This window comes from Anthonomus grandis, chromosome 4, assembly GCF_022605725.1.
Source record: "Anthonomus grandis grandis chromosome 4, icAntGran1.3, whole genome shotgun sequence".
Taxonomy (NCBI): domain Eukaryota; kingdom Metazoa; phylum Arthropoda; class Insecta; order Coleoptera; family Curculionidae; genus Anthonomus; species Anthonomus grandis.
The window spans coordinates 3445473-3472360 of record NC_065549.1 but is presented as its reverse complement, the minus strand read 5'-3'; the positions used below and the strand labels follow the sequence as shown (position 1 = coordinate 3472360).

Here is a 26888-nt window from a genome sequence, read left to right as displayed (position 1 = left end):
TAGGTAGAAGAGATTTGAAAAAATATATCTAATAAAAGAATATAATTCTTTAAATCTCGGTTTTTAAATTTTTGCTAGTTGACAGCACTGAAAACTAATGCGAAAAAATTAATCTTCTCCCGTATACACGGAACCTTAATGCGCATTAAAGGTTGTGTGTAAACATGGTAAATGTGAAAAAGGCACGATGCTAACGTATTTTTTGGAAGAGAAGAAGATAATAGTGAAGATAGGCATGTCAAAAGAAGAGGAAGATACATGAAAACAAACAAAATATGACACGCATTTTTTTTTTTTGGTGAAGTGTTTGTGTGATATGTTTTTCTATGTTGGTTTGTATTTATTTGTGAAAATACCGTATAAATGCCTTTACTAATAGTTATTACTAATTAATAAATAAATGTGAGTATTGGAAACATTTGAAGGGTATGCCTTAGTTCGAATAAAACAGTTATAATCCTCGCTACATCTGAGGCCATCTGGCTTTTATTGGCAGAATTACGCACGGAAACGAACAATTATTCACAGTTTACTGTAATAAGAATAATAGATTGCAAATTTCTGTAAAAATTGTTCGCACTAAATGCAGTTTCCTACTTTTGACACAAGAAAAATCGACAGCAAGGCTTTCGCCATTTAATGCAGAACAGAGAGAATTTAAGTATAAGTTGGAGCGTTTCATAGTTCAAGTCTCAGAAAGATTTTGGATCCATTAGTAGAGAAAATTAACTTGAATTGGATTGAATTTCCAATTAGAAAATAAAATTTTAATAACGGTTGGTGAAAATTAACTAATAAATAATTAAGAGTGATCTGAGTCAACTTAGGACTCTTTCTTTTGGGACTTGCTCTTCCAGATAATGTAAGAGTCTTATTACAAGGATCTGAGCCACTTGGAGAGCCTGGAATAGTATTCTAAGTACTCTAAGAGCTCTTCCAGGCAATTGACAGTGAACTGAATTAATCTACGACTCTCTCTTTTGGATGTTGCTCCTCTAGATAATGTAAGTGTTTTATTACAAGGATCTGAGCCACTTGGAGAGCCTGGAATAGTGTTCTAAGTACTCTAAGAGCTCTTCCAGGCAATTGAGAGTAATCTGAATCTATCTACGACTCTCTCTTTTAGATGTTGCTCTTCTAGATAGTGTGAGAGTCTTATTACAGGGATCTGAGCCACTTGGAGAGCCTGGCATAGTGTTCTAAGTACTCTAAGAGCTCTTCCAGGCAATTGAGAGTGATTTGAATCAATCTACGACTCTCTCTTTTGGATGTTGCTCTTCTAGATAATGTAAGTGTTTTATTACAAGGATCTGAGCCACTTGGAGAGCCTGGAATAGTGTTCTAAGTACTCTAAGAGCTCTTCCAGGCAATTGAGAGTAATCTGAATCTATCTACGACTCTCTCTTTTGGATGTTGCTCTTCTAGATATTGTGAGAGTCTTATTATAAGGATCTGAGCCACTTGGAGAGCCTGGCATAGTGTTCTAAGTACTCTAAAAGCTCTTCCAGGCAATTGAGAGTAACCTGAATCAATCTATGACTCTCTCTTTTGGATGTTGCTCTTCTAGATATTGTGAGTCTTATTATAAGAATCTGAGCCACTTGGAGAGCCTGGAATAGTGTTCTAAGTACTCTAAGCGCTCTTTCAGGCAATTGAGAGTGATTTAAATCAATCTACGAGTCTCTCTTTTGGATGTTGCTCTTCTAGATAATGTAAGTGTTTTATTACAAGGATCTGAGCCACTTGGAGAGCCTGGAATAGTGTTCTAAGTACTCTAAGAGCTCTTCCAGGCAATTGAGAGTAATCTGAATCTATCTACGACTCTCTCTTTTGGATGTTGCTCTTCTAGATATTGTGAGAGTCTTATTATAAGGATCTGAGCCACTTGGAGAGCCTGGCATAGTGTTCTAAGTACTCTAAAAGCTCTTCCAGGCAATTGAGAGTAATCTGAATCAATCTACGACTCTCTCTTTTGGATGTTGCTCTTCTAGATATTGTGAGAGTCTTATTATAAGAATCTGAGCCACTTGGAGAGCCTGGAATAGTGTTCTAAGTACTCTAAGCGCTCTTTCAGGCAATTGAGAGTGATTTAAATCAATCTACGAGTCTCTCTTTTGGATGTTGCTCTTCTAGATAAAGTGAGGCTTTTATTACAAGGATCTGAGGCACTTGGAGAGCCTGGCATAGTGTTCTAAGTACTCTAAGAGCTTTTTCAGACAATTGAGAGTAATCTAAATCAATCTACGACTCTCTCTTTTGGATGTTGCTCTTCTAGATAATGTAAGTGTTTTATTACAAGGATCTGAGCCACTTGGAGAGCCTGGAATAGTGTTCTAAGTACTCTAAGAGCTCTTCCAGGCAATTGAGAGTAATCTGAATCTATCTACGACTCTCTCTTTTAGATGTTGCTCTTCTAGATAGTGTGAGAGTCTTATTACAGGGATCTGAGCCACTTGGAGAGCCTGGCATAGTGTTCTAAGTACTCTAAGAGCTCTTCCAGGCAATTGAGAGTGATTTGAATCAATCTACGACTCTCTCTTTTGGATGTTGCTCTTCTAGATAATGTAAGTGTTTTATTACAAGGATCTGAGCCACTTGGAGAGCCTGGAATAGTGTTCTAAGTACTCTAAGAGCTCTTCCAGGCAATTGAGAGTAATCTGAATCTATCTACGACTCTCTCTTTTGGATGTTGCTCTTCTAGATATTGTGAGAGTCTTATTATAAGGATCTGAGCCACTTGGAGAGCCTGGCATAGTGTTCTAAGTACTCTAAAAGCTCTTCCAGGCAATTGAGAGTAACCTGAATCAATCTATGACTCTCTCTTTTGGATGTTGCTCTTCTAGATATTGTGAGTCTTATTATAAGAATCTGAGCCACTTGGAGAGCCTGGAATAGTGTTCTAAGTACTCTAAGCGCTCTTTCAGGCAATTGAGAGTGATTTAAATCAATCTACGAGTCTCTCTTTTGGATGTTGCTCTTCTAGATAAAGTGAGGCTTTTATTACAAGGATCTGAGGCACTTGGAGAGCCTGGCATAGTGTTCTAAGTACTCTAAGAGCTTTTTCAGACAATTGAGAGTAATCTAAATCAATCTACGACTCTCTCTTTTGGATGTTGCTCTTCTAGATAATGTAAGTGTTTTATTACAAGGATCTGAGCCACTTGGAGAGCCTGGAATAGTGTTCTAAGTACTCTAAGAGCTCTTCCAGGCAATTGAGAGTAATCTGAATCTATCTACCACTCTCTCTTTTAGATGTTGCTCTTCTAGATAGTGTGAGAGTCTTATTACAGGGATCTGAGCCACTTGGAGAGCCTGGCATAGTGTTCTAAGTACTCTAAGAGCTCTTCCAGGCAATTGAGAGTGATTTGAATCAATCTAAGACTCTCTCTTTTGGATGTTGCTCTTCTAGATATTGTGAGAGTCTTATTATAAGAATCTGAGCCACTTGGAGAGCCTGGAATAGTGTTCTAAGTACTCTAAGCGCTCTTTCAGGCAATTGAGAGTGATTTAAATCAATCTACGACTCTCTCTTTTGGATGTTGCTCTTCTAGATAATGTAAGTGTTTTATTACAAGGATCTGAGCCACTTGGAGAGCCTGGAATAGTGTTCTAAGTACTCTAAGAGCTCTTCCAGGCAATTGAGAGTGATTTGAATCAATCTAAGACTCTCTCTTTTGGATGTTGCTCTTCTAGATATTGTGAGAGTCTTATTATAAGAATCTGAGCCACTTGGAGAGCCTGGAATAGTGTTCTAAGTACTCTAAGAGCTCTTCCAGGCAATTGAGAGTAATCTGAATCTATCTACGACTCTCTCTTTTGGATGTTGCTCTTCTAGATATTGTGAGAGTCTTATTATAAGGATCTGAGCCACTTGGAGAGCCTGGCATAGTGTTCTAAGTACTCTAAAAGCTCTTCCAGGCAATTGAGAGTAATCTGAATCAATCTACGACTCTCTCTTTTGGATGTTGCTCTTCTAGATATTGTGAGAGTCTTATTATAAGAATCTGAGCCACTTGGAGAGCCTGGAATAGTGTTCTAAGTACTCTAAGCGCTCTTTCAGGCAATTGAGAGTGATTTAAATCAATCTACGAGTCTCTCTTTTGGATGTTGCTCTTCTAGATAAAGTGAGGCTTTTATTACAAGGATCTGAGGCACTTGGAGAGCCTGGCATAGTGTTCTAAGTACTCTAAGAGCTTTTTCAGACAATTGAGAGTAATCTAAATCAATCTACGACTCTCTCTTTTGGATGTTGCTCTTCTAGATAATGTAAGTGTTTTATTACAAGGATCTGAGCCACTTGGAGAGCCTGGAATAGTGTTCTAAGTACTCTAAGAGCTCTTCCAGGCAATTGAGAGTAATCTGAATCTATCTACGACTCTCTCTTTTAGATGTTGCTCTTCTAGATAGTGTGAGAGTCTTATTACAGGGATCTGAGCCACTTGGAGAGCCTGGCATAGTGTTCTAAGTACTCTAAGAGCTCTTCCAGGCAATTGAGAGTGATTTGAATCAATCTACGACTCTCTCTTTTGGATGTTGCTCTTCTAGATAATGTAAGTGTTTTATTACAAGGATCTGAGCCACTTGGAGAGCCTGGAATAGTGTTCTAAGTACTCTAAGAGCTCTTCCAGGCAATTGAGAGTAATCTGAATCTATCTACGACTCTCTCTTTTGGATGTTGCTCTTCTAGATATTGTGAGAGTCTTATTATAAGGATCTGAGCCACTTGGAGAGCCTGGCATAGTGTTCTAAGTACTCTAAGAGCTCTTCCAGGCAATTGAGAGTGATTTGAATCAATCTAAGACTCTCTCTTTTGGATGTTGCTCTTCTAGATATTGTGAGAGTCTTATTATAAGAATCTGAGCCACTTGGAGAGCCTGGAATAGTGTTCTAAGTACTCTAACAGCTCTTCCAGGCAATTGAGAGTAATCTGAATCAATCTACGACTCTCTCTTTTGGATGTTGCTCTTCTAGTTAATGTGAGAGTCTTATTACAAGGATCTGAGGCACTTGGAGAGCCTGCAATATTGTTCTAAGTACTCTAAAAGCTCTTCCAGGCAATTGACAGTGAACTGAATCAATCTACGACTTTCCCTTTTGGATGTTGCTCTTCTAGATAGTGTGAGAGTCTTATTACAAGGATCTGAGCCACTTGGAGAGCCTGGAATAGTGTTTTAAGTCCGTGCGATGTTTCAAAAGGCAGCGATTTGTTTTTTTTAGTGACGCAACATAACCTTAAAATTGCAATATTTCACGTTTGCTTTAAGAGGTGGCACTCGGACGCAACTTGTTAATTTCCACTGTCATGTTTACGTGAAGTTATTTATAAAAGTTACTTCAGGAATTTGAAGTCAAGCAATTTTTATGATGTGATAATATGGTGATGACCTATATTATGTGCCGCCCATCCTCCATTTTGACATTTACAGCTGTAATTTTTACATAGAAAGATATATGTTGAGAGCAAAACAATCATTGGACAGTTCCAACTGTCAAAATGGCGGAAGGGTAGTGAAGACGTCAATTAGTTTTGGAACCAGATACACTTTTGAAATTAAACATTATTGTAAGTTATTTGTGTTTTTCAAAATTGCCTCCATTTTGGTTTTTTTTCCATTTCAGTTTTATGTCAAAATGACAATTACAAACTTCAAAGTGTCATCATAACCTTTAAACTGTCAAAAGAAATTCAACTTTTAAAATGTTAATTCAAGATATTATTTTTCCAAGATGGCGCTAAGTCGCCATCATTTTGACTTGGCAATTTTACGTCAGCCTATAATTTGAAATGACAGGTAAACCATATTTTGATGTAAACTACAATGCACGCCATCTTGGAAAGTAAAAACATATTTTTTTACAGCAACTAATTTTTGTATTAATGTTTCTGTATATCTTTATGTATTATATTGTGTAAATTGTACAACTATTAAAATATATATAGAAGAAAGACATACTTATATAGAAAAACATATAACAAACAAACACAAGGTGCATACACCACGTTACTCACCATGAAATATGTTCTTCTGCACCAAAAAATATTGAAAACATTAGTAAAGTGATTCAAATAGCGAAAAAAAAGCAAAAAAGCTGATAAATATTACAAAGAAAAAAAATAGGTTCTATTGGTGCAAACGGTACTGACCCTTTTATGGTGGTTGGGCGCCATCTCTCCCGGCAAGTTGGCAACCGCGAATAATTGGTAAAACACCTCGTCCACCTGTTGATTTTTTTTCGCTGACGTTTCGACGAACGCGCAGCAGGAATCCTGCGTGTCGCAGTAGGCTTGGACCTCGTCACATGTCACAGTTCTGTAAAGAGAACAGTTAAATTTATTAAATTTAATTTAAAATCCAAGGTTTCATCCATCTCTTTGAGTTGTCACTCTATCTTTCTCTCTCCTGAACTTTTAGTGAGTGAGAGCCAATCAAAGTCAAGTGTCAATATAGTTCAGTTCAGAGATCTATTACGCTATGTCCTAATTAACACGGAAACAGCGGGCGGGCGATATCCGCGGTGCCCGCTCGCGTTTATGAAACGGGCGATTTAAGACGAAGTGTCCTAATTGAAATCAGTCGTTGAAATGAATTTGCTGTGAACACGTAATCTTAAAGATGCCTGTAAATTATAAAATTATGTTGTTAGCAGAAAGTCCCGCATTGAAATATATCTATATAACCAAAAAACAACAACCCAAAAGACGCAGAAAACCTACACATTGCATATATAGAATGAGGGAGAAATTTGGTGAATTTCATCATTTATATAGAAAACTACTCTGTGATCCGAGAATATTTCAGTAGTATACAAGGATGTCAATACCTACGTTTAATTATATCGTTGAAGCAATTAGAGAAGAATGCATTCATTACACTACAAATTTTAAGAAGCCTATATCTGTAGAAGAGAGGTTGATAGTAACAATCAGGTACGTAATTTTACTTCTAAATAACTTTAATTAAGAAATAATCAACTTACACTGAACATTAAGCATTAAGAAATTAAAAATATTGGCTAAAATTATGAAGCGTTGCGTACTGTGAAGTCCCTGGGTTTGGCGATGTATACTCAGCAAGAGATGGTACTGGAGTATTTGAGCTGGATGAAGAAGAATCCACATTTAAAGCCAGATTAGTTTCCTGGGCCTCTAATGCGCGTATTAAAACGGTTTGAAATTCATTTCGGACGCGCAGTTTTTGAACCGGTTTCAGTTGTTTAAAGTATGGTAACAAAGACTTAAAGAAGTGTAAATCGTCTTCCTCTTTGTTTTCTTTGTTTAGTTCATTTTGTAACAACAATGTCTTTTCCGATTCTATTTTCAATAATTCAGCCTCAAATGCAGACGTATTGGAAGTTGATTTTGTGTGGCAAGTTTTTTTTTTTTAGGCACTGTAGATATATTAGTAGATACCGTAGAAGTGGAAGGCACAGCAAATATAGGTTCACTTCCTAAAATGTCTGGTTTGGTGGGTTCAGACTGAGACAATTTGGTATGTACAGGTTCATCGGTAATTTGTGTTTCATCTTCACTTTCGTCAGTATTTTGAGTCGAGTTTTGAGTATTGTCATTCGCTGGGCTTGGTGAATCCACTCTATCCTGTAAATTACTCTCAGTATTCCTGGGAAAAAGAATATCTTTCAAAAACAACATCTGATAAAAATAACTCCATCTCCCGGTATATTCAGAGGCAGACTTGCGACGCTCCCGATTTTCCTTTTGGAACTTTGTTTAGTTCCTTTTTGATGTGATCCCTCAAGTTTTTCCACTTATTTTTTGCTTCGTCCTCTGAAAAAATAAATAAACATTAGAATAGTAATAGCACCATTATTATTATAATATTTTTAATGTACATAATTAAATAAGTTATTATTTATTTACATGATTTAAATGGTACTTGGTCATTATCTATTAAATAATTTTTTTTTCAGGTATCTGGCTACTGGAGTATCTTTTAGGCAACTAGCTTTTACTTTTCGTATTTCAAAGACTGCTGTATCGGCTATAGTTATAGAAATTTGTATAGCAATATGGAATACCTTAAATAAGAAGCACATGCCTGTACCAGATGTGAAAAGTTTTGAGAATATCGCTGCAGAATTTTACAATAAATGGGATTTTCCTCATTGTGTTGGAAGTGTAGACGGAAAACACATAAGAATAAAAAGCCCATCTAAATCTGGTAGTATGTTTTACAACTACAAGCAGTTTTTCTCTATAATACTTTTGGCGGTGACGGATGCCAAGTACAGGTTTTTGTTAGTAGATGTAGGAGCTTATGGTAAAGATAGCGATGGAGGAGTATTATCAAATTCGTCAATATATGCAAATCTTGAATCAGGTACCTTAAATTTACCGGTCGAAAGAAAATTGCCAAATTCTGAGCTCAAAGCACCTTTCGTCTTTGTTGGTGATGAAGCATTTCCCCTGCGGCCATATCTAATGCGACCATTTCCTAGAAGTCAGCTAAGGACAGATACCCAAAAATCATATTTCAATTACCGCCTGTCTAGGGCTCGGATGGTTGTAGAATGCTCATTCGGTATCATGTCTGCAAAGTTTCGTATTTTACTGAAAGCTATCGAAACAAAAGTTGAAAATGCTGTACTTATTGTGAAAGCCATAACTATGTTGCATAATGTTATAATAGACATGGAAGGATACAAAGACACATCAACTGACAATATTATAGATGACGTTCCTACAATGAGAAACATACGACGTTCCAGAAGTAATAACCATCCATCTAATGCAGCAGTTCATATAAGAAATACATTTTCTCAATACTTTAGCGCAGAAAAATAATATTTTAGTTTGCCGTGTGATTTAGTTAGTGAATTACGTAGGAAATACAGTTTTGTTTAATGTTCTACTATAACAGTCTAATTATTATGTTTCTATTATAATTAAGTAAATAATGTTGTGTTTCATTGCAAATATAATACAGGGTGATTTACAGTGGAGGAACTTATGGGGCATGTTTGTCGAAAAAGTCCACCACTTCTATAAATATATAAATTCATTTAAATAATTATTTAAAAGTAAAATTACTATATTGTGAATATACTTACTTAACAATCCAGTACAATCGGCTACTTCATCCCAAGCTTTGTCTATTACCATCCGGTTTCTATAATTTTTGTTAAATTTATTTCAAAGAACAGGTCTCTTTTGCACTTCTGAAATCAATTGCTCCATATTAAAAGTCGTCCGGGTCAGCCTTCTCTCGCGTCAAAAATCAAACTGATTTGATTTTCTAGCATAATAAAGCGGGCGGAGGTGAGTACCCGTCCGCAACGCACGTTGATCATTTTTAATCAGGCCATCACCACGTGTTTAGCACTTTTGTTTTTTTACCCGCCCGCCCGCGTTACTCGTCTCGCCCGTAACGCCCGGATTGTCCGTTCAATTAGGACATGGCGTTAGAATCTTTGATGTGCCGCGAATAGTTCGTGTGCCGGTGTTGCTTGTATTGTCACATGACATGCATGTTTAAATCGCAAAATTTTATGTGAAAACAGTCATAAAGTAATATTCTAAGCGATATTTAATCAGTCCATTAAATAAATAAATGTTTTAAGCATTTTTTTAAGAATTTATACATTTGATTCGTAAAATTTGACTACATGCGCCCACGTACTATTTTGTTAGACGTCTGACCTCAGTCACAGCCAGTCAAGCGTGAAAAGTTGCACAGGTCCGGCCTTAACATTTATTATTCGGGATTCTTGGGATTAGTTTTATTAAGTTAGAGATTCAGGATAGTTGATAGGTAGATAATATTTAATTTAAATATAAGTAAGATTTAAGTACGAAAAAGAGTTTAACCAAAAATTTTAATTTAATAAGTTTAGTTTTTAGCGCTATCAGTGGGGTGTTTATAACAAGTGATGAGAGAATAGGTGGTACGAATTACTTAGGCCCATTTATTCTGTAGATTAAGGCATTAAATATTTACTTTTTGACACAAAAGGGTAAAATGTTTTGGTTTGTCTTCAAATTTTATATATTTCCTTTTTTTGGGTATTGAGATTTATTTTTACTTGGTGGTGATTATTAACGGGGATTTTGGCTGCCATATTCAATGTCCTTTATTATTGTTTTTTTTTTTAATTAATACATATTGTGATATATTATTATAATAAGATACTCGTGAAAACCCCCATCTCTATATTTCGTACCAATCTCTTTTGATAAAAAGTAAATAAGTAGTCAGAAAAGTGGTATTTTAGAAAAGTATATTTTTTAAAATCAACTTTTACATTAAAAATCATCTAGCGGTCTATATCTTATGCGTTTAAAAGACACAAGTCTTACTTGTGAAAAACACACTTTACATCCTGAATGTAATATTTATTAATTTGTTTGCCTGATATTTAGTTATTGTGCATAATAGGAGAGATTAGATGAAAATTAACAAAGATAAATGCTTATACTAAAAACTTAAAATCTTATACAAAACACTACATTTTAAGTATACTAAATCCTAAAACTACAGTGAGAATACTAAATACTTTTATAAATTTAACCAGTCTTTTAAATCTGGCCCAAAGAGTTAATACAATTTTCTAAATTCTGTTTTTTTGCCTTTGTTCTTTAGCAGCAGTTTCTTCCATTAAGGAAGGAAACAGTTTCTCTGTTGCTGCTATGGATTTCAACTTCATATCGCACATCAGCATATGGATACTAAAGCATTACATTATAATTATATTCTTTATTGTGTCGCTTAAGGACAAACAGGGGCAGTAAGCTAAAAAAAACAAAACTTTAAACTTGTTTAATTAATAAAAATAGGGTTTTCTTACTATGGCAAAAAAGGGACTTTTTTCCAGAGAATGAAGGAAGAGGCAGTCTTTATTGTGTCGCTGAAGGGCATATATTGCTGCATGTTGTCAATGAGCCAAAATATAAGATTGGAACAAAATTCGTGATAGGGACTAATTTTTGATCAGTTGACTGTCGTTTTCTATAAACCCATTCAATTTTTTTACCCATAAACACTTTATTATTTAAATGTTATTTATGAAAAAACGTTTGAATATTAAAATGTATCAATATCTTTTTGACACATAAGTTTATCTCTATCTAGCTCATAAAGGAATGAGATAACTATACTTTTATCTCATATAAATGTTGACAATTTATTATGTTTATACAGGCACTCCTGAAATAAAAATTCCAATTACTTGACTTTTATAAAATGGATTTTAGTAAGTTCTTTAACAAAAACTAAAAAAGCCTTCAGAGTAGTCCATAACTCATTCATATCAAAATTAAACCAATAGAACCCTAAGATATTAGGGTACTAACCAGAAACAAATTATTTTGTCTTTTACAGCCACCCCTGGAATAAAAATGCAATTTTCTTGGCTCTTAATAAATGGATTCTAGTCATTTCTTTAAAAAAGAATAAAAAAACCTTTAAAGTAGTTCATAAATCAATAACGGGAAAATTTTGACTGTTAGAACTCAAGGTATAAGTAAGAGGCCAATAAGAGACAAATTTTTTCCTTCTGGAATAAAATGTCCATTTTCTTCCGACTTTTAGTTATTACATTTTAGTTATTTTTATAGAAAAGACTAGGGAAGTCTTCAAAGAAGTCAATAAATCAATAATAACGAAATTTTTACTACTAGAATTCAAGATATTGGCGGGCTAATAAGAGACAAATTATTTTTTTTCTTACAGGCACTCCTGGAACAAAAAATCCAATTATTTTGACTTTTAGTAAATGAATTTCAAGCGTTTCTTCAGAAAAGACTAAAAAAGCCTTCAGAGTAGTCCATAAATCAATAATTTCAAAATCTTGACTACTAGTTAGTAGACTAAAATTCAATTGTCTTGACATTTAATGGATAAATTTCAATCATTTCTTCAGAAAAGAGATGGCCATAAATCAATAATTGAAAAAATGTTGATTTTAAAAAATTTAAAATATTGAGATGCCAATAAGGGACAAATGTTTTTTTTCGCACAGGCACTCCTGGGATGGAATTTCAATGTTCTGGGCTTTTAGCTAGTGGATTTTAGTCATTTCTTTAAAAAAGACTAAAAAAATCTTCAGAATAATCCATAAATCAATAATTGCAAAGTTTTGACATTTTCCTTCTTGAAAAAATTACTGTGGTTATTATTAAGTAAGAAAAAAATATGACTTTTGTTGTAAATTTCTTCGTCAAAAACAATTCCTAGACAAACACGAAATTTGATCCTCAACTGCCACAACAGAGGGAAGTAAGCTGTAAAAAACAAAATTTGAGACTTATTTTCTTAATAAAAACAGTGTTTTTCTTACTATAGCAAAAAAGGGTTTTTCCCAGAAAAAAGGTCGAAGAAGTAGTCTTTATTGTGTCACTGAAGGGCAAACAGGGGCAGTTATAATACTAAAACAAATCCACAAACACAAATAAAAAAACACAGTTCCTCACAGTAAAAACTGCAAAAAATGTAGACGAATACAGGCCTAAATTCTAAATTCACCACTTTCATAAAAGGGGAAAAAGGAAAACCAGCAAAACCCATCAAATAATAATGACCTCACCTGACCTCCCTCCCAACTATTAAAGGTGATAGACCCATCCTTAAAGATTTCTTTAAAGACACGTCAAAAGTAATACAAAAACAGCCCATAAATTTATCTGGGTACGGCCCCGTAATTCTCAAAATCAGTGGGATAGAGAGAGATACACAATTACTTGCACAGCCTAAAGTAGGAATCGCCAGAACGCAGATGTTTTATCTTTGTTTAATAGACTGGCTAAAAAGAGGTGACAAGGCTGTGAGTGCTGGGAGTGTTTAAAATATTTTGTAAGATGCTTGGATTTTAGTCCGCGGTCAATTATTTGATATTATTATTTTCTTTCTAAAAATGGACATTTTCGAAAGAAAAATAAAAAATAGTATAAAACATGCGGTTTTACGTATATTTAAAATGATTTCATCGATAAACTATATAAAATCTTACCATTTAAACATGTATATCATGCGACAATAAATACGACATAGGCGCACGGACTAGTTAGTGCGGCATCTGCGACACATCAAAGATTTTAATAGATCTCTGAATTGGACTTTATCTATTTTGTATTTTTTAAACTCAATGTATTTTGTTCTGCACACATCAAGTATTTATATAAATATGTAGGTAGTTTAAACATGGTAATAGCTATATTATTATTTTATGATGATATAATGATAAAATTTGACATAAGTATTGAATTTCCTTTCAGTATTGGTTACCTGCTGTTTATAAAAGTATATATGAAAATTAGTATACAGGGTGTCCCAAATTCGAGGGTGACCACTGGAATCTCGAAAACCGTAAAAGTTACAGGGCCGGTTAAATGGAGGCAAAGTTGCGTAATTTGGAACTTAATAAAATGACGTTTAAACATTTTTAAAATTTCGGAGTTATCCGAAAAAAACCGAAATTTGTCAAAATAATTTTTAGCTTCTACCGACTTTATTGAAAAAGATACCGGAAAATTAAAAACAGTTTTTCATTGCCCCTTTTCATGCTTATTAACATGACGCAAAAAAAAAATAATCCGACGTTTCGTTTTTTTTTCGATCATCATCAACTTTATTTTTTCTTATGGGCGCCATATTGAATTCTCTCATTTTAGTATTAAGTATTTTTAATTGCCTTTAAAATGAGGTATCGCACTTGCATGTCCGATTACTTCTTCTAGTACTTCCCATAAGAACTCTATGCGTGCAAGAGAGAAAGATATATCAATGGGATTTCCAAATAAATTGATTTCATATAAACTGGAATTTGAATTTTCCCGCCTTAATTTGGCCACACCTTTCTACCATTTCGATTGGTCCAATTAGGTACGTCAAACTGTCAAGTTAGTTACAATAATTTCCGTTGCCAAGCAGATTTGTCACAAGACTTTTGATCAGTTTGTATGCAACCACCGCTTCTCTATATATTTGTGTTCTGTGAGTCAACTGCAAATATCCGCGGAGTATGACAGACAGTTAAATTAGCGCGAAATTTAAATTAAATGAAATTTTACCGCTAAATAATGAGTGAAAATTTCCGTTGAACGTGATAATTTTTTAAATAATTCAGTTCATCTGTCAAACGTCAACCGCGACTGGTAACAGTCAGCGCGAAATTTGAACTAAATATATTTGACCTAAATATCTTGATTAAAAGAAAAAGCGCATTTCCTTTAACTCGGTACAAGTACAAAATGCACATAAATTATGATCGGATAAAGTGTATCTGCTTGCACTGAAATAAAAGTAAGCGGAGCATAACGACATAGAGAACACACGCGCCTCTCCATAATACAGAGATCTGGATGCACTTTAGAGAGATAAATTCGATTTCGCTTATGTTTCCCTTTATCGGCCGTTTCGTTTAAGGCCGCTTCGTGCCCCCCTGAACAGATAAAAAAAAAACCCGAGAGTAAGTGTTCGTCCCGGAAAATTTATTTGACTTTGGCCGTTCAACCCTATTATATCCGGTAAATCGACCCTCGCGCCCCGCTCTCGACTACATATATAAATTTTAGCTCTGAGGGGTTCACACTCGGAGATAAACGGGCGACTTGTAGGTTTTCTTATGTTCGCCATGTCGGAAATAAGCGGGAAAATGTGTTTTTTGTTATTCCCTCTCGCTCTATGGGATCAACAGATTTTATAGATAAAAAGGGCCAACAAGGTCGCTGATAGGATATAGACTTAGAAGGGGATGTAAAGGGGTCGTACTTAATTTTTCCCTTCCAAGATGGCGCTTCTATAATTTTTTTACTACCTAAGGTCATTAACTGAGCGCGTTACAGCACTTAAGGGCCTTTTATACAAATCGCACGTGAATGTTAAAACGTGCAACGCGAGAGAGCGTCGTCTAATTTAAACGTCCCGTTCTGCATTTCGTATTCAAAACGTTCGCTGAAAATGTATAATGAAAGAACCGTGTTACCAATTTAATTTATTATATGTATACATATATATATATATTCGTTTCGAATAAATGGGATTCTGTTAGATAACTGTAAACGAGGGAGTGATTTTATTGCAGTGGTGGTAATGACGTTTTCGATATTTAAAACGGGATGGTCATACATTTTTTCCCGGATGAGAAATGTCACATTAGGCTGGTTTTTGTAGGACTGTAAAATATCATGTGCTTATTTATGTTAAAGAGATTTATGTGTTTCAGATATGAATATTCCTTAGGGTCAGGTTTATTTGATTTCCGGGGTGCTGTTGCTACAAATAATGCTTATGTTTATAAGCTTGCTGTTTGGTATACTTTGTTTGAATTGTTTATATTTTAATATGTAATACTTTAATTTTATGCTTCATTATACATTTCTAAAAAAATATTTTGACGTATGGAAACACAGTAATGCATTAATAAATGCTTGATTTCATCCAGACAACAGTTAGTAAGTAGAGAACTGAAAACCAAGTAAAAAAAAAAATGAAATTTTCCCCATACCGATGAAAATTGTAAAACCCGTGTCGATGATTGTTTCCCGCATTGAAATGTGCCTATTTACCCCCCACAACAATTTACCTGGGCCGCATAAACGGCCGTCCGAGCTTTTTTCGATTAAAAATCGCCGCTATATTTACGTCGAGTTCGAAAAGGGGGCGGTCGCACTCGTTCAGCTTTTTGTCACCGGAATTATTTGCTTTTCGTTTTTCATTTTCGCAAATTTAGGTCACATGGATGAAACTTGTATGGTGAAAATCGGAATCGTATATCGGCCATCTTGCTTGGCAAAATTGACAGGGAGCTGACAGACAGTTGTTGACATTGACTGATAGAACATCATTTGTCATTGTCATACCATTTGAGTTTGTTTTCATTTTAATATTTTCAATGAATGCCAGCGTGTGTTGAGTTTGCTATTTGTTAAAATTAATCTATTTATTTAAAATTATTTATTTTAATATGTTAAAATTAATTTATTTTAATATGCTATATGGATGTTATTTTAAATTTATGACTTTTTTTCTAAAAAATTCTCTTTCAATATTGGGAGTAGTGTTTTAATTAATTTGCGGCAAGCAATTCCAGGTTTCTGGTAAGAAAATCTGATTTTATTTTTTACTATTATGTTTTTGTATTGTCATTCTTTAGTCTTTAATAAAATCAAATTCAGTTGATTTCAATGAAGAAGTTTCACTTTTCAAGTATTTAATTTTTAACTTGATTATTATAAATACATATTACAAAATGTCTGGCCTCTCATTTTCTATTCAACAATTAAAAACTGATTGAAATTTTCCTGACCTTGATGTAAGAGTATGTATATTTTAAATGTTTCTGAGAAACAGTAATAAAAGATTTTTTTTTCCTTCAGTTCATTTTACAAGAAAAACATGGAGAGGGATATGCAATGGAAATATTATTAACACTTTGAGCTATAGAATTTCTTCTGATCGGTTCTCCACAAATTTTATTAATGCTGATACCCCTGGCTTTACACTACAATACATATTTATTTAAACATTTATTTTGTCTTTTTTTTTACATGAATCATTTAGTAAATTGATTTATAAGGTTTGCACTGTCTATTTTTTTATTTTATTTCCTGCTTGTATCATACCACTTCCTGTGTTCACTGAGACAAGACATAGGTATAGCGGCTAAGAGACCTGAGCACCATGAATGGATCAGAATTAATGTTTTTCTTACAACTTGTTTTTTTAAGAGTTTCTTTTTATTTTATGTAAACATCTATCCTTGAATTAAGTTTTTAGTAATATTATAGTTCCAAGATATGTTGTTAGTATTATAAGAGACCAACAAATATATACTATGTACTCGTAAGTGATATATGTTTATACTAAAAAGTTGTTTTTATTTTCAAAGAGTTTATTTTGTTTTGTCCATGGATATATTGCTTTTTTCGATAATATAGATTATAATTTAAATTATTTTAAAATCTGTTTAATTTTTCTTTAGGAAACAGATACAAGTAAATATTAAATAAGAATAATTCATCCTCTTTGTGTATTGACTCTATGTGTTAATAAAATGAGGATATTATTAACCTATAATGCCTACTAATAATTATTAACCTATAATCTTATAATGGGAATGCGTTTAGATGTATTATGAGAAAATAGCACAAAAATGTTGACAACCTTTTCTAATCTGTATAAAATTAGGGTAGTTCAGTGCTAACAAAATAATTTTAAACATTTTTAGATAAATTATAATTTATATAATGTCTGTTATAATGAATTATTGAATAGTATGTATATCATTTTAAGTAATTTTTTTTCCAGGAAAATTAAATACCTAATAAATGTATTAAAGCAAAAAAAACATTATTTTATTTCCATTTGTCCAATTGGTGATATGTCGTACACTATTGTTAGTACACTTTCGTAGATTATTGCAATAAATTAACCTATTTAAGATATGTAAATTAAAGCTGAAAAGTTTTATTTTTATTCAGATCAATATCTGATGCTAACACCTAAACAAAAAGGCTCTTTTCTCTATGAGTAACCTTTTTGATTAGGCGTTTGCTTTAGATATTACGATTAAATGATAAGATTGTCAGATTAAATAAAATGTGATTTCCCGCCTTAATTTGGCCACGCTTTTCTACCATTTCGATTGGTCCAATTAGACACGTCAAACTGTTAAGTTAGTTACAACAGTTTCCGCTGCCAAGCGAGAGGCCGCTAGCTGATTTGTCAGAAGAATTTCTTTCAGTTTGTATGCAACCACCACTTCTCTATATATTTGTGTTCTGTGATTTAGGTGAAGAACGAGCTCCACGTATACCCACGCCTCCTTCAAAAAAATAAAAATAAAGGGAGAACGTTCGGGATGATAATTAATCAATTAAACCTGATATTAATAAATATTTACTTTAGGGGGAAAGATTTGTTATTGCCTCTCTATCTTTCACACATAGACGGTGTGCAATTAATGCGAAAAGTTCTTCGCGTTTCGGTTTGACAGGTTAAATTAGGAATACCCCGTTGTCCTAGTGCGGCTTTCTGTCCAACACAAATGAAGGGCTGAGAAGCCAAGGGGTACAAGTCACATATTTTTCATAATGGAGTTAAATCAACACCTACTCAAAGACAAGGCCTTAGTGCTTGGCGCGTGACGTCATCGATGTGGGCCACCGATTTTTAAAAACCAAGGGATTTCATATGCTAATATCTCAATATTTGGCTTATTTTAAAAAATGCTGGGAATAGAATAGAGTTTAAAGGAAACATTTAAAGGTATGTTTTAGTTCTGGTTGAATGTCAGGTTAAATATTATGGTGTAATATTAAATGCAGACTCCCAACTCCCCTACATCTGCGCCAAAATTCAACATACGTATTTAGGTATTTTTTTATACCATTAAGTATAAAAAAATGTTATTATATACACATAAATACATATATTGACTTTAAAAGCTTAAAAAGCTTAGGTATACTCCAGTTCATGTAATTTTTTAATTGCAGAAAAAAAAGCACATTTTTTCTTCGAGGTGTCAAAATCAGGAAAATAAAATTTTTGGTCTGGTTTAGAGTTAAGCCAATTATTAAATACACATTTAAGTAAGTGAACTGTGTCAAATAGGTAAAATAATGGTCTCTGATTATCTATGGGATGAGGATAAACAATGCTAAGTTGGTCTGCAGTTGAAAAATGACTAATGGGTTTCCCGTTAATGGCATTATTATCACACTATTAAAAAACTATGTACCCAATCTCCTCTAAATTTTCAATAATTGTCTTAATAAAATTATAAAGTATGTCTGATGTAATTTTGGAGATGGGAGCTATGTGAACTACTTCCTTAAAGCTGAAACACACACTTGTAATCATAAAAGTAAATGCCGTTGAAGCTAGAGACTTATTATTGACTGATGTTCCAGTGATATTACCGACTTTATAGTCCATGTAAGGGTCAATATGAATTTCATCAAAAAAGAGTGTCACAAATCTCTCATGATCCTTTAGTAAACTAAACACATTTCAGGCATAAGTTAAAAACATTTTTTTTTCATCTATGTGGGGATCGGTCATGTGTGACAAATACCCATTATAGTTTGAGGATGTGGTAAAATTAGGAATCCATAATCTCTTAAATACTTGTACGCATGAGGACTAATAGTATAGATTATAGAAGTCAAAATTATTGTACTACTTGAATATCTGTACCTTTCCTTTGCAGTTGTAAGCAAAGCTAATTGTTCACAAATAAAATCTAAAGCATGCACTATTTTGTTGTCTTCAATGTTTTTAACACTTTTTAGTATGTTTGACACAAAATCGAACACACGTTTCATTTTATTTATGTCATTTGATGGTTTGACATGATCGAGAATAGTATTGCCAAGGGTATTGGTAGCAGTCTCGGTAGCAGTATTTGTAGGTGGCAGATTTAAGTCGGGGTTGTCATTATTGGTAACATTTTCCTCCAAAGACAGGGTAATAATAGTAAGGTCTATTGCTTCAAGTATTGCATATAAATCATCTAAACTATTGGAAGTATATGAAGTTTTAAATTTTGATGTTAAAACAGAAACTGGCTCGCTATATAAAAAAGTTTCAAAAGTTTCAGTCATGGTTTTAGTAATTCTATTGTAAAAATTTTACCTGTGTTGGAATCTTGAACTTCATATGTATAATAAAACGTATAATAAAGTACTCTTTATTATACTACCTTCAGGAAAATGAGCTTCACATACTTTGGTGTTATTTGTGGGCTCAAAGTCATCTCTGTGTATGGCTTTTACCCATTTTCTCCTTAGATTTAGGTATATCCTTAGGAAAACCGAAGACATGCACTTTAGGTCCGTTTTTATAGTTTCCGTTACAACCCGGAACACAACACATTTAAGGCATATTTACACCCTGGTATAAAGTACAAGCCGAACTAGGAGAAAAACATTAAATTAAACACGAACTGAACTATTAAAGTCTGATATAAACAAATAAAACCGTGGCGCGCCGGAGACCCGGTTTTTCAGAGGATTTTTCTAGTCCGAAAGTACGATTTTGCGATTTAAAAGTACGCGAAGAGTTTACATAAATATAACATACACGTTTCGCGGAAATAAACTGATTTTAGAAAAAAAACACAAAAATGAGCTAATGTTTACTGCGGATCTCGTCAGAAATACCGGCAACAACAGAACATAAATATAAACAACCTAACCTCTCATTTCATCAGGTGGCACAACTAGTAGATGCGCCGCTGTCAGATTTATATAGAAAGAACTCCTATTGGCAAGTAACAAGGTATTAGATAAATGATAAAATTTGAAAAAATGGAAGTTTAAATTATGAAAAGAGAAATAAGGATGCACTCTTTTTTTTTAACTAAATTGTAAAGTAAGAGCAGTTAAATATATAGATTTAATTATTTTAAGATAGTAATAGAGCATCCTAATGTTCACGGCAATCTGCAAAGTCTGGCAGCGTTGCAGGCAGCCTTCCGCGGACGAACAACGGCAGCGTCAACAGCCGAATTCACCTGAAAATCAACCCGAAGTGCATGGCCCAAACGCGTGACGTCACGAGCAAGATTTTTTGGAACGCTTTGTCCTTTTGTAGAGGTGTTATTGGTTAAATGCAGAAACTTACTCTTAAACACTTTAAAATGTTCGTGGCCAAGGGAGATAAGTGGAACTCTATCATGTGCTAACATCTAGTGGCGAAAAAAAAAACTACTGCTTAAAAGTGCTTTTTAGTTTAGAAGTCAAGGGATACATGTGCCGCGAGTCACTTGTACTCATTGGCTTCTAAAAAATAGCTGATAATTTAGTTTACTAAAGCTGTTGTTTTCTTTTACGCATTGTTGTTGTGTTTAAATTGTTTACGTGTTGAGGCTATCAAACTTGATAAAAAATGTCAGAAGATAGTTCTTTTAGCCTTTTTAATGGCAAGTTCTACTTTTTATCAAATCCAATATTATTATTGTAATTTGAGTCATTTAGTGTGTTTAGGTGAGGCTCTAAGGTTAGGTTTCAATGTATGTTGTAAATAATATTATTTGAAAACTCGTAACCATCTTATTCAGTTGTCCTATAAGAAATATAGAAGAAACTAAAGCAGAAGAAGAACCACCTACAAAGCGTAAGAAGCATCTTGGTAAGAAAAAAACACAACGGACTGAGGAATGGAAAAGGCAGAAGTCTTCAAGACTACGAAACATGGGTATAAAGTACACTACTGACCGTAAAGGTAAAGTACACAATGAAAGAAAAGTTCAGGCATACGACCATGAATGCCGCTATAAATGTTGCGAAAATATGAGCGAAGAAAAGCGCCACGAATTTTTTAATGAGTACTGGGGTCTGGCGAATTGGGAATTGCAATCATCATTTTTGAACTCTGCGATTATAAGATCCGTATAGGAAGAAAGAAAACACTGTAGGCGGACTGTATTAGACGGTCTAAGGGTCTGCAAGGAATTTTTTTTTAAAAACATTAGATGTGTCAAATAAGCGTGTTACCAACATTATTGCTAAAAATAAAGAATTTGGAACGGGAATACCAGCTCGAGACCGTAGAGGGCGAAAGGTTCCAACCAATAAAATTACCGTTGAGAAAACTGATTTGGTCAAACAACATATTGCCATGTTCCCTAGATATAGTAGTCACTATTCCAGACAGCAAGCTCCAAACCGAAAATATTTAAATGCTGACTTAAATCTGAAAAGATTGTATGACTGTTATAAAATCTTTTGTGCGGAACAAGGAAAGGAACCTGTTACTCTATCTTACTACAGGCATATATTTAATACATGTTTCAATCTTAGTTTCCATCGAGCACATACTGACACTTGTAATAATTGTGACAAGTTTAAATTAGCTATGGAGATCTGGAAGCTAAACAAGCTGCAACAATCGCTAAAGAAGTCCACCTACGTAAGGCTGAAAGTGCTAAAAAAGAAATGGATAATGCTAAAAAAGAAGTAAAAGATGATCTTGCCCATAAAGCTATATGTTTTGATTTTCAAAAAATGTTGCCCACGCCGGTATTAACATGTACAAAAGTGTATTATGCAAGGCAATTATGGACGTATAATTTTAATGTACATGATATTGGGACTGATGATGCGTTTATGTTTCTTTGGCATGAGGACAAGCATCAAGAGGATGCGAAGAAAGAAATGGTATCGTGTTTAATCCAGTACATCAAATCATTGCCCTCTACAGTCACTCACCTCACTGCTTTCTGTGATAATTGTGGTGGGCAAAATAAAAGCCAACTTACGGTAAAATTTTGGTTGTATGTTGTAAACACAACGCAGATTGAAATTGTCGACCTAAAATTTTTGCTTACTGGTCATTCTTATAATCATTGTGACCGAGACTTTGGTAAAGTGGAAAATACCAAGAGGAACACAAAAAAAGGTGTTTTCGTTCCTAATGACTGGGTTAATATTATAGCCACAACTAGCAAAAAGTTCTTAGTGAAGAAAATGTTGGATGAAGACTTCCTTACTTTGGATCCCATAAGCAAACACTTTGTGAAAGCTGTTAAGGGTATTAGAAACATGCAGTGGCTGCAGTTCAGAAAAGAAAGTCCTTACACTTTGTTTCACAAAAGTACATTTAATAAAGAAATGCCATTTTTAGAGTACAACATGCTTGCAAAAAATGTTGGAAGGATTCCAAAAACCTTGCCTTCTCTTATCCCTAAACAAAATAAAAAGAAAATAAAAGCATCAAAGTACAAAGACCTTGTAGGCCTCCTACCATTTGTACCTCCCGTACATCACCAATTCTATAGATCATTAGACTATGAGGGAAATCGTTTGGTGCAACACAAGACAGAACATCCAGAAACAGCAAAAAGCGGTTCAAGAGGGACATCACAATCCTGACGATGATGAAAATGAGGATCCAGAACATGAAGACAATGTTTATAGCAGTGACTCAGAATAGTTCTGCAAGTGTATGTGTATGTTTTATTAAACTCCTAATTTCTATGAGAAGCCAAGGGGTACAAGTGATGACTTTTATCAAATATTGCCTAATAATCAATATGAAAAATACTAAAAAGCATATTATTATTCATCATATTATATATTATTTTTCTTTATTATGATAATCTAAACCTTAGCAATAAAAACAAAACTGGTTTGAATTGCCATACTTTTGCCTGCATTTGATTATAACAATTTAGCTTTAATTTGAGTTTTCTCAAAACTGACTTCAGTACACTTATACCCCATGGCTTTCAAATAAAATACTAAAACGAAATAAAAACTGATGCCGCGTCCTATTTGGTGCTTTGGATGCACAGTGGCCTTGAAACGGAACACTAAAGAGCTTCTACTCCTCAAAATTTAGATGACGCTAAGAATGCAAAACTAGTTAAACTAGCGCTTTTACCGATGCTGCACGGACTGTCAAGCATCAAATTATGTCATATAAAATGCCGCCATTTTTCATAGTTCTTGATTTGTTATAGTTTTACATCTGCCGGAAAACTAACTGTCATTAATCAAATTTAACGAAAAATCTTCTCCAGCTGTTTGGTTCAGTGTGTCAGCTGTGATTAATTTGGGTGTACTGACACCTAGGATACAGGAAAATTTCTAAAAAAGCTGTAAATTACGTTATAAAGAAACTGAGATAAACACAGTAAAAACTTTGAATCGAATATAGAAATTGGCGACATTGCATTTGCATAAATAGTTATTGCACTAAACTTTTTTTGTGAAAATGACAAGTGCAAATGTATACAACAAAACTCAGAAATGGATTCTGAGGAAGAAGCTGTTGGTTAAATCTGTGGACAGCAAAAGACACAGATTGCCTGGTTTTTTAACAAAACGTCGTATGTTTAATATTTGGGTCCAGATTCTTAAGTCTCAGTAATTAACAATTCTATGAATGTGGAAATTATTTTACTCCACATTCATTCGAGTCCAATTCAAGCAGGTGCCATATGATCCAATTAAACCAGATGTCGATACCGTCGGTTATCTCCCAGGCTTAATACAAGGTAAGTCAAAATTCAATATGCAGCTTTATTGTTTTGGTGATTTTATTTAATTTTTATTGACCCTGATACATTTACTTTGAATAAACCCTAACAAAGTTTATTCTTCATAGAACAAAGTTCCTAATTAAAGTTATAAGTTTATACATTAAGGTGTTTGGAAGATTTTTTATATTTTATTTCATGTTTTACTAAGGGTGTAAAACTGTTTATTTTTATTGTATAACTTGTTAATTTTTTGCTATAATCTCTTCTCATAATATAGTAGTACATTTTGTAAATCTTCCTTGCATCTAGTACGAAATGTATGGGTCTTTCAGAAATTATAGTTCGCAAACAGAAGTCCTCAATTTGTCACTTTTCCTATTTTTGTACTATAATTTCTGAAAGAACCTCGCATTTCCCACTAATTTTAAGCGCACGGTCTAGTGGAGCAAGATTCAAATTTGGCGCCACAATAAATTTTTTAAATTACCCGCTATTATGACGTCACGAACCCGTTTTCACTTCCGGTTAGTACTACTCCTCGAAATTCAGGGGACGCAACACTCAATCGACCTTCAGTGTTCTATTGGCTCTTACGGGCTATTACGGGAGTTTCCTATCCAAGCGGTATTAACCCCCTACCCTTGCAAAAACTACCCTTTCCGATTTTCCAAATTATTTTTCAGTATCACCATTTGATTTTGGGTCAAAATTTATGGCAGAGGATCTTTTTTCGAAATTTTATCTCGTTTTTTAAGCCTACAATTTCAAAAAACCGTTTTTTAAATTTACCCTTTCAGTGCCCCTAACTCCCTTAATATGCATTTTCCACCCTATAGTTATAGGAACTTTTTTTAAAATTTTTAGGAGTACTATCACCCCCCGAATTTTTTTACACCATTTCAATGACACCCTGTATACATATTAGGTTCCAAGTGAAATAAAATAGATCAAAGGCGAGTCAGAAAGAGTCAACGTTATCCTTTGATCCTTTTTTCATCCTTAACGCTATTAATTAAAACTTTCCTTTGGCGAAATTATTACCTTTGCACGATCGTATAGGATAAGATAAAACGTGCTCCAGTGTTGCCAACACTTTAAGTCACAATGATATCCCTTTTTCTTCAGCGTTTTTGGGCATTGAAAGTGTACTCTCAAATATCGGGAAAAAAATGGAAATAAATCGATAGATTTAAAAAACATATTTATTCCCTATTTTTCAGCAAAATTTCCCTCAAAAGGGAAAACAAGTTGACAACACCGGGGGTGTTTTTCCGGGATTAAAATTCCCTGCTGACCGCGTCCCGGTCCGGCTCTACGTGTATTTACTCGTGCCGATTTGGCGATGCTGCAAAAGCTAATTTCAAATAAAATATTTGCTATTCCCCCTGGGGAATTTAAAAATATATTTTTGACGTCGGTTACGTGCCGTTTTTCTGCCCGGCACGGTTTTTTTTTTATCCTTTTCTGTCATTTTGTCCCCCTCGTTTTTTAATCGGTGTAAATTTAACGTTTTTCGATAGTAGGCGTCGCATTTTGTTTTAAAACGGGCGGTTTTTCACAGTGAATAACTTGAGAGAAACTTATTTCAGTAACAATGTGTAAGATAAAGAAGGTTGTATCGAATAGTTTTCAACTGTCAAACTCAATATTGTTTAAACTAATGTCACTGTCATTTGTCACATATTCAAAATTTTGACAAGTGACAGTACATGTGCATCTAACCTTTCCTCGATGATTTATTAATGTGTTGAAAAGAGACAGGCTTATGACAGTAACAATGTTTAAGACACACAAAGACATATCGGAACATGTTGACCTTTTTTTGTACGTTTATACATTACTGTTACTTTTGGTCACGTAATAGAGGTTGCTATGTTACGGTGAATAAATTGATGGATACTGTGTTAAAGGAAGACACACCTATTTCAGTAGTGATATGTAAGACAAAAATGGGTAGATCCGAAAATTTTTAGTTAATAATTGTCAAAATTGCTTAAGCTAATGTGAGTGTCACTTGTCACAAATTTATGACAGTCGAAATTTTGACAAATGATAGCACGACTTCTCTAAACCTTTCTCGATAATTTATCAATTCAATGTGTTGGAAAGGGACAAGTATATGTTAGTAACAATGTATAAGACAAAGAAGGGCCGAAAACGTTGACCTTTTTTTTTCTACATTACTTTCGGTGACTTGATAGAGATTGCTACGTTACGGTAATGGATACTGTGTTAGAGGTAGACACATTTATTTCAGGAGCAATGTATAAGACAAAGAAAATTATATCTGAAAATGTTTAGATATCGGTTGTCAAAATTCAGAATTGTCGAAACCATTTCTGTGTCAGCACGAATGCATCTAAGCTTTCCTCGATGATTTATTAATGTGTTGGAAAGAGATAGGCTTATATCAGTAATAATATGTAAAACAAAAAAGAGCTAAAAGGTGAATAAATAAATTTATACTGTGTCAGAGAAAGACACCTTATTTCAGTAGCAATGTATAAGAGAATAAAAGGTACATGCAAAAATTTTTAGTTTTCAACATTCAAAATTCAAAAGCTAGTGTCACTTATCACATTTATGACGTACTGAAGTTCTGACAAGTGACAGCACGTCAGTCCCATATGCGGTAATTAATGTGTTAGAAAAAGATAGACATATGCCAATAACAATAAGTGAGAGAACGAGGACGAAAACATTCAGCTTTTTTTTCAAGTTGTTTCTTTCTAAAAAAATAATAAAAACTCATAAAAAAATGTCAACTGTCAATTCATATTTATTTTAACAAATACCAGTATTACAATTTATGTTACACATGGCAGTTCGAAACCTTAAATGCGATGATTGATTCATTATTCAATTTTTTCAAGAAGTACAGATATGTACCAATAATAATGTGTAAAACAGAGAAGGGTATATCGGAAAATGTTCAACAGTTTGTCAAA

The 26888-nt window shown here is 33.9% G+C and overlaps 1 protein-coding gene across 2 annotated transcripts in view; it reads right to left on the bottom strand.

The window, feature by feature from the left end:
• The window catches only part of LOC126735009 (GTP-binding protein Rhes), a 67496-nt gene that overhangs the window by 1159 nt on the left and 39449 nt on the right, over positions 1 to 26888 (bottom strand). For both annotated transcript variants that reach the window (XM_050438874.1, XM_050438876.1), the window contains one exon: positions 6146 to 6311. In XM_050438874.1, the coding sequence (XP_050294831.1) occupies positions 6146 to 6311 (166 nt within the window). The remainder of the gene's footprint in view (positions 1 to 6145; positions 6312 to 26888) is intronic.